This window comes from Oncorhynchus masou, unplaced genomic scaffold (assembly GCF_036934945.1).
Source record: "Oncorhynchus masou masou isolate Uvic2021 unplaced genomic scaffold, UVic_Omas_1.1 unplaced_scaffold_2206, whole genome shotgun sequence".
Classification (NCBI taxonomy): Eukaryota; Metazoa; Chordata; class Actinopteri; order Salmoniformes; family Salmonidae; genus Oncorhynchus; species Oncorhynchus masou.
Window position 1 is genome coordinate 65,582 of NW_027008681.1, and position 9,207 is coordinate 74,788.

Sequence of the window (9,207 nt, forward strand, 5' to 3'; positions counted from 1 at the left end):
TCATGGGAAATGCTATGTCTAGCGCAAACCCAACACCTCTCATCACCCCGAGAATACCATCCCCACTGTGAAGCATAGAGGTGGCAGCAACATGCTGATGTTTTTCATGGAATGTTTTCAGGGACTGGGAAACTGGTCAGAATTGAAGGAATGGTGGATGGCGCTAAATACAGGGAAATCCTTGAGGGAAACCTGTTTCAGTCTTCCAGAGATTTGAGACTGGGACGGAGGTTCACCTTCCAGCAGGACAATGACCCTAAGCATACTGCTAAAGCAACACTCGAGTGGTTTAAGGGAAAACATTTAAATGTCTTGGAATGGCCTAGTCAAAGCCCAGACCTCAATCCAATTGAGAATCTGTGGTATGACTTAAAGATTGCTGTACGCCAGTGGAACCCATCCAAGGAGCTGGAGCAGTTTTGCCTTGAAGAATGGGAAAAAATCCCAGTGGATAGATGTGCCAAGCTTATAGAGACTTGCAGCTGTAAATACGGCAAAATGTGTCTCCACAAAGTATTGAGTTTGGGGGGTGAATAGTTATGCACGCTCAAGTTTTCTGTATTTTTCATCTAATTTCTAAAAACAAAAGATAGATAGATAGATAGATAGATAGATGTATAGACCTACTCTTTAACATGTTTCCTACAGGGAACAGAGTAAATGAGGTGTAGACCTACTCTTTAACATGTTTCCTACAGGGAACAGAGTTCCTCATGCAGGTTCCAGTCAGGATGTCTACATTGTCAACGACGACGAAGGGCTTCTCCTCCAGAGTCACGATAGACAGGTGGTTCTCATCGGCCTCCTCGTCTCCCCACGAGTTATACCTGCTCAGAGAGACATTATAATGCATTATAACAAGATATACCTGCCCAGACAGATATTATAATGCATTATAACAAGATATACCTGCTCAGAGAGACATTATAATGCATTATAACAAGATATACCTGCCCAGACAGACATTATAATGCATTATAACAAGATATACCTGCTCAGACAGACATTATAATGCATTATAACAAGATATACCTGCTCAGACAGACATTATAATGCATTATAACAAGTTATACCTGCTCAGACAGACATTATAACAAGATATACCTGCTCAGACAGACATTATAATGCATTATAACAAGATATACCTGCCCAGACAGACATTATAATGCATTATAACAAGATATACCTGCCCAGACAGACATTATAATGCATTATAACAAGATATACCTGCCCAGACAGACATTATAATGCATTATAACAAGATATACCTGCTCAGACAGACATTATAACGCATTATAACAAGATATACCTGCTCAGACAGACATTATAATGCATTATAACAAGAAATACCTGCCCAGACAGACATTATAATGCATTATAACAAGATATACCTGCCTGTCAGACAGACATTATAATGCATTATAACAAGATATACCTGCCCAGACAGACATTATAATGCATTATAACAAGATATACCTGCCCAGACAGACATTATAATGCATTATAACAAGATATACCTGCCCATATAGACATTATAATGCATTATAACAAGAAATACCAGCCCAGACAGACATTATAATGTATTATAACAAGAAATACCTGCCCAGAGAGACATTATAATGCATTATAACAAGATATACCTGCCCAGACAGACATTATAATGCATTATAACAAGATATACCTGCCCAGACAGACATTATAATGCATTATAACAAGATATACCTGCCCAGACAGACATTAAATTGCATTATAACAAGATATACCTGCCCAGACAGACATTATAATGCATTATAACAAGATATACCTGCCCAGACAGACATTATAATGCATTATAACAAGATATACCTGCTCAGACAGACATTATAATGCATTATAACAAGATATACCTGCCCAGACAGGCATTATAATGCATTATAACGAGTTACGCCAACTTACAAGGAAAACCAGGTGGTTAGGGTTAGACTAGTGTCCTGTCCAGGGGGTTAGGGTTAGACTAGTGTCCTGTCCAGGGGGTTAGAGATAGACTAGTGTCCTGTCCAGGGGGTGAGAGATAGAATAGTGTCATGTCCAGGGGCTTAGGGTTAGACTAGTGTCCTGTCTAGTGTCATTATCATGGGGTTAGGGTTAGACTAGTGTACTGTCCAGGGGGTTAGGGTTAGACTAGTGTCCTGTCCAGGAGGTTAGGGTAATACTAGTGTCCTGTCCAGGGGGATAGGGTTAGACTAGTGTACTGTCCAGGGGGTTAGGGTTAGACTAGTGTCCTGTCCAGGGGGTTAGACTAGTGTCCTGTCCAGGGGGTTAGAGATAGAATAGTGTCCTGTCCAGGGGGTTAGGGTTAGACTAGTGTCCTGTCCAGGGGGTTAGAGATAGAATAGTGTCCTGTCCAGGGGGTTAGAGATAGACTAGTGTCCTGTCCAGGGGGTTAGACTAGTGTACTGTCCAGGGGGTTAGGGTCCTAGACTAGTGTCCTGTCCAGGGGTTAGACTAGTGTCCTGTCCAGGAGGTTAGGGTTAGACTAGTGTCCTGTCCAGGGGGTTAGACTAGTGTACTGTCCAGGGGGTTAGACTAGTGTCCTGTCCAGGGGGTTAGGGTTAGACTAGTGTCCTGTCCAGGGGGTTAGGGTTAGACTAGTGTCCTGTCCAGGGGGTTAGACTAGTGTCCTGTCCAGGAGGTTAGGGTTAGACTAGTGTCCTGTCCAGGGGGATAGGGTAAGACTAGTGTCCTGTCCAGGGGGTTAGGGTTAGACTAGTGTCCTGTCCAGGGGCTTAGGGTTAGACTAGTGTCCTGTCCAGGAGGTTAGGGTTAGACTAGTGTACTGTCCAGGGGGTTAGGGTTAGACTAGTGTACTGTCCAGGGGGTTAGGGTTAGACTAGTGTCCTGTCCAGGGGCTTAGGGTTAGACTAGTGTCCTGTCCAGGAGGTTAGGGTTAGACTAGTTTCCTGTCCAGGGGGTTAGACTAGTGTCCTGTCCAGGGGATAGGTTAGGGTTAGACTAGTGTCCTGTCCAGGGGGTTAGACTAGTGTCCTGTCCAGGAGGTTAGGGTTAGACTAGTGTCCTGTCCAGGGGGTTAGACTAGTGTCCTGTCCAGGGGGTTAGGGTTAGACTAGTGTCCTGTCCAGGGGGTTAGACTAGTGTCCTGTCCAGGAGGTTAGGGTTAGACTAGTGTCCTGTCCAGGGGGATAGACTAGTGTCCTGTCCAGGGGGTTAGGGTTAGACCAGTGTCCTGTCCAGGGGGTTAGGGATAGACTAGTGTCCTGTCCAGGGGGATAGACTAGTGTCCTGTCCAGGGGGTTAGACTAGTGTCCTATCCAGGGGGATAGACTAGTGTCCTATCCAGGGGATAGACTAGTGTCCTGTCCAGGGGGATAGACTAGTGTCCTATCCAGGGGGATAGACTAGTGTCCTGTCCAGGGGGTTAGACTAGTGTCCTATCCAGGGGGATAGACTAGTGTCCTGTCCAGGGGGATAGACTAGTGTCCTGTCCAGGGGGATAGACTAGTGTCCTATCCAGGGGGATAGACTAGTGTCCTGTCCAGGGGGATAGACTAGTGTCCTGTCCAGGGGGTTAGACTAGTGTCCTGTCCAGGGGCTTAGAGTTAGACTAGTGTCCTATCCAGGGGGATAGACTAGTGTCCTATCCAGGGGGATAGACTAGTGTCCTATCCAGGGGGATAGACTAGTGTCCTGTCCAGGGGGATAGACTAGTGTCCTATCCAGGGGGATAGACTAGTGTCCTATCCAGGGGGATAGACTAGTGTCCTGTCCAGGGGGATAGACTAGTGTCCTATCCAGGGGGATAGACTAGTGTCCTGTCCAGGGGGATAGACTAGGTGTCCTGTCCAGGGGGTTAGACTATTGTCCTGTCCAGGGGTTAGACTAGTGTCCTATCCAGGGGATAGACTAGTGTCCTGTCCAGGGGATAGACTAGTGTCCTGTCCAGGGGGTAGACTAGTGTCCTGTCCAGGGGGATAGACTAGTGTCCTATCCAGGGGATAGACTAGTGTCCTGTCCAGGGGATAGACTAGTGTCCTGTCCAGGGGGATAGACTAGTGTCCTGTCCAGGGGGATAGACTAGTGTCCTGTCCAGGGGGGATAGACTAGTGTCCTATCCAGGGGTTAGACTAGTGTCCTGTCCAGGGGTTAGACTAGTGTCCTATCCAGGGGTTAGACTAGTGTCCTGTCCAGGGATAGACTAGTGTCCTGTCCAGGGGGTTAGGGTTAGACTAGTGTCCTGTCCAGGGGGTTAGACTAGTGTCCTATCCAGGGGGATAGACTAGTGTCCTATCCAGGGGGATAGACTAGTGTCCTATCCAGGGGTTAGACTAGTGTCCTGTCCAGGGGGATAGACTAGTGTCCTATCCAGGGGGATAGACTAGTGTCCTGTCCAGGGGGATAGACTAGTGTCCTATCCAGGGGGATAGACTAGTTTCCTGTCCAGGGGGTTAGACTAGTGTCCTATCCAGGGGTTAGTTAGACTAGTGTCCTGTCCAGGGGGATAGACTAGTGTCCTGTCCAGGGGGATAGACTAGTGTCCTGTCCAGGGGATAGACTAGTGTCCTGTCCAGGGGGTTAGACTAGTGTCCTGTCCAGGGGATAGACTAGTGTCCTGTCCAGGGGTTAGACTAGTGTCCTGTCCAGGGGGATAGACTAGTGTCCTGTCCAGGGGGGTTAGACTAGTGTCCTGTCCAGGGGGATAGACTAGTGTCCTGTCCAGGGGGATAGACTAGTGTCCTATCCAGGGGGATAGACTAGTGTCCTGTCAGGGGGTTAGACTAGTGTCCTGTCCAGGGGATAGACTAGTGTCCTGTCAGGGGGATAGACTAGTGTCCTGTCCAGGGGGATAGACTAGTGTCCTGTCCAGGGGGATAGAACTAGTGTCCTATCCAGGGGATAGAATAGTGTCCTGTCCAGGGGGTTAGACTAGTGTCCTGTCCAGGGGGATAGACTAGTGTCCTATCCAGGGGGATAGACTAGTGTCCTGTCCAGGGGGATAGACTAGTGTCCTGTCCAGGGGGATAGACTAGTGTCCTGTCCAGGGGGATAGACTAGTGTCCTGTCCAGGGGGTAGACTAGTGTCCTGTCCAGGGGGATAGACTAGTGTCCTATCCAGGGGGATAGACTAGTGTCCTGTCCAGGGGTTAGGTGTCCTAGACTAGTGTCCTGTCCAGGGGTTAGACTAGTGTCCTGTCCAGGGGGATAGACTAGTGTCCTGTCCAGGGGATAGACTAGTGTCCTGTCAGGGGATAGACTAGTGTCCTGTCCAGGGGTTAGACTAGTGTCCTGTCCAGGGGGATAGACTAGTGTCCTGTCCAGGGGGATAGACTAGTGTCCTATCCAGGGGGATAGACTAGTGTCCTGTCCAGGGGGATAGACTAGTGTCCTGTCCAGGGGGATAGACTAGTGTCCTATCCAGGGGGTTATAGACTAGTGTCCTGTCCAGGGGATAGACTAGTGTCCTATCCAGGGGGATAGACTAGTGTCCTGTCCAGGGGATAGACTAGTGTCCTATCCAGGGGATAGACTAGTGTCCTGTCCAGGGGGATTAGACTAGTGTCCTGTCCAGGGGGATAGACTAGTGTCCTGTCCAGGGGGATAGACTAGTGTCCTGTCCAGGGGATAGACTAGTGTCCTGTCCAGGGGGTTAGACTAGGTCCTGTCCAGGGGGATAGACTAGTGTCCTGTCCAGGGGGTTAGACTAGTGTCCTGTCCAGGGGATAGACTAGTGTCCTGTCCAGGGGGATAGACTAGTGTCCTGTCCAGGGGGATAGACTAGTGTCCTGTCCAGGGGGATAGACTAGTGTCCTGTCCAGGGGGATAGACTAGTGTCCTGTCCAGGGGGATAGACTAGTGTCCTGTCCAGGATAGACTAGTGTCCTGTCCAGGGGGTTAGGGTTAGACTAGTGTCCTGTCCAGGGGGTTATGACTAGTGTCCTATCCAGGGGATAGACTAGTGTCCTGTCCAGGGGGATAGACTAGTGTCCTGTCCAGGGGGGGTTAGACTAGTGTCCTGTCCAGGGGTTAGGGTTAGACTAGTGTCCTGTCCAGGGGGATAGACTAGTGTCCTGTCCAGGGGGGATTAGGGTTAGACTAGTGTCCTGTCCAGGGGATTATGGTTAAACTAGTGTCCTGTCAGGGGGATAGACTAGTGTCCTGTCCAGGGGGATAGACTAGTGTCCTGTCCAGGGGATAGACTAGTGTCCTGTCCAGGGGGATAGACTAGTGTCCTATCCAGGGGGATAGACTAGTGTCCTGTCCAGGGGGATAGACTAGTGTCCTGTCCAGGGGGATAGACTAGTGTCCTATCCAGGGGGATAGACTAGTGTCCTGTCCAGGGGGTTAGGTTACTAGTGTCCCAGGGGTAGACTCCTGTCCAGGGGGATAGACTAGTGTCCTGTCAGGGGGTTAGACTAGTGTCCTGTCCAGGGGATAGACTAGTGTCCTGTCCAGGGGGTTAGACTAGTGTCCTGTCCAGGGGATAGACTAGTGTCCTGTCCAGGGGGTTAGACTAGTGTCCTGTCCAGGGGATAGACTAGTGTCCTGTCCAGGGGTTAGACTAGTGTCCTGTCCAGGGGATAGACTAGTGTCCTATCCAGGGGGATAGACTAGTGTCCTGTCCAGGGGATAGACTAGTGTCCTGTCCAGGGGGATAGACTAGTGTCCTGTCCAGGGGATAGACTAGTGTCCTGTCCAGGGGTTAGACTAGTGTCCTATCCAGGGGATAGACTAGTGTCCTGTCCAGGGGGATAGACTAGTGTCCTGTCCAGGGGGATAGACTAGTGTCCTGTCCAGGGGTTAGACTAGTGTCCTGTCCAGGGGGTTAGACTAGTGTCCTGTCCAGGGGGATAGACTAGTGTCCTGTCCAGGGGATAGACTAGTGTCCTGTCCAGGGGTTAGACTAGTGTCCTGTCAGGGGATAGACTAGTGTCCTGTCCAGGGGATAGACTAGTGTCCTATCCAGGGGATAGACTAGTGTCCTATCCAGGGGTTAGACTAGTGTCCTGTCCAGGGGGTTAGGGTTAGACTAGTGTCCTGTCCAGGGGGTTAGACTAGTGTCCTGTCCAGGGGTTAGGGTTAGACTAGTGTCCTGTCCAGGGGTTAGACTAGTGTCCTGTCCAGGGGGTTAGGGTTAGACTAGTGTCCTGTCCAGGGGGTTAGACTAGTGTCCTATCCAGGGGATAGACTAGTGTCCTGTCCAGGGGTTAGGGTTAGACTAGTGTCCTGTCCAGGGGTTAGACTAGTGTCCTGTCCAGGGGGTTATAGACTAGTGTCCTGTCCAGGGGGTAGACTAGTGTCCTGTCCAGGGGGTTAGACTAGTGTCCTGTCCAGGGGGATAGACTAGTGTCTGTCCAGGGGGATAGACTAGTGTCCTGTCCAGGGGGATAGACTAGTGTCCTGTCCAGGGGTTAGACTAGTGTCCTGTCCATGGGCTTATGTTTAAACTAGTGTCCTGTCCAGGGGGTTAGACTAGTGTCTATCCAGGGAGTTAGACTAGTGTCCTGTCCAGGGGGTTAGACTAGTGTCCTATCCAGGGGGATAGACTAGACCTGTCCAGGGGATCCTGTCCTGTCCAGGGGATAGACTAGTGTCCTGTCCAGGGGATAGACTAGTGTCCTGTCCAGGGGATAGACTAGTGTCCTGTCCAGGGGTTAGACTAGTGTCCTGTCCAGGGGGATAGACTAGTGTCCTATCCAGGGGGATAGACTAGTGTCCTGTCCAGGGGGATAGACTAGTGTCCTGTCCAGGGGGATAGACTAGTGTCCTATCCAGGGGGATAGACTAGTGTCCTGTCCAGGGGGATAGACTAGTGTCCTGTCCAGGGGCTTTGGGTTAGACTAGTGTCCTGTCCAAGGGGATAGACTAGTGTCCTATCCAGGGGGTTAGGGTTAAACTAGTGTCCTATCCAGGGGGATAGACTAGTGTCCTATCCAGGGGGATAGACTAGTGTCCTGTCCAGGGGGATAGACTAGTGTCCTGTCCAGGGGGATAGAAACTAGTGTCCTATCCAGGGGGGTTAGACTAGTGTCCTGTCCAGGGGGACTAGTGTCCTGTCCAGGGGGATAGACTAGTGTCCTGTCCAGGGGATAGACTAGTGTCCTGTCAGGGGGTTAGACTAGTGTCCTGTCCAGGGGATAGACTAGTGTCCTGTCCAGGGGGTTAGGGTTACTAGTGTCCTGTCCAGGGGGATAGACTAGTGTCCTATCCAGGGGGATAGACTAGTGTCCTGTCCAGGGGATAGACTAGTGTCCTATCATGGGGATAGACTAGTGTCCTGTCCAGGGGGATAGACTAGTGTCCTGTCCAGGGGGATAGACTAGTGTCCTATCCAGGGGGATAGACTAGTGTCCTATCCAGGGGGATAGACTAGTGTCCTATCCAGGGGGATAGACTAGTGTCCTATCCAGGGGGTTATAGACTAGTGTCCTATCCAGGGGATAGACTAGTGTCCTGTCCAGGGGATAGACTAGTGTCCTATCCAGGGGATAGACTAGTGTCCTGTCCAGGGGGATAGACTAGTGTCCTATCCAGGGGGATAGACTAGTGTCCTGTCCAGGGGGTTAGGGTTAGACTAGTGTCCTGTCCAGGGGCTTATGGTTAAACTAGTGTCCTGTCCAGGGGGTTAGACTAGTGTCCTGTCCAGGGGGATAGACTAGTGTCCTGTCCAGGGGGTTAGACTAGTGTCCTGTCCAGGGGGATAGACTAGTGTCCTGTCCAGGGGGATAGACTAGTGTCCTGTCCAGGGGATAGACTAGTGTCCTGTCAGGGGATAGACTAGTGTCCTGTCCAGGGGGATAGACTAGTGTCCTATCCAGGGGGATAGACTAGTGTCCTATCCAGGGGGATAGACTAGTGTCCTATCCAGGGGGATAGACTAGTGTCCTGTCCAGGGGGTTAGACTAGTGTCCTATCCAGGGGGATAGACTAGTGTCCTGTCCAGGGGGATAGACTAGTGTCCTGTCCAGGGGGATAGACTAGTGTCCTATCCAGGGGATAGAATAGTGTCCTATCCAGGGGGATAGACTAGTGTCCTGTCCAGGGGATAGACTAGTGTCCTGTCCAGGGGATAGACTAGTGTCCTGTCCAGGGGGTTAGACTAGTGTCCTGTCCAGGGGGATAGACTAGTGTCCTGTCCAGGGGATAGACTAGTGTCCTGTCCAGGGGGATAGACTAGTGTCCTGTCCAGGGGATAGACTAGTGTCCTGTCCAGGG

At 50.5% G+C, this 9,207-nt stretch overlaps 1 protein-coding gene across 1 annotated transcript in view; it reads right to left on the reverse strand.

Moving 5' to 3' along the window:
• The window catches only part of LOC135533085 (glutamate receptor ionotropic, NMDA 2A-like), a gene marked incomplete at its 5' end in the record, with an annotated part of 48,965 nt that extends 48,138 nt beyond the window's left edge, over positions 1-827 (reverse strand). The window contains one exon of the mRNA XM_064960482.1: positions 678-827. Within this exon, the coding sequence (XP_064816554.1) occupies positions 678-827 (150 nt within the window). The remainder of the gene's footprint in view (positions 1-677) is intronic.
• Between the last annotated feature and the right edge of the window lie 8,380 nt (positions 828-9,207).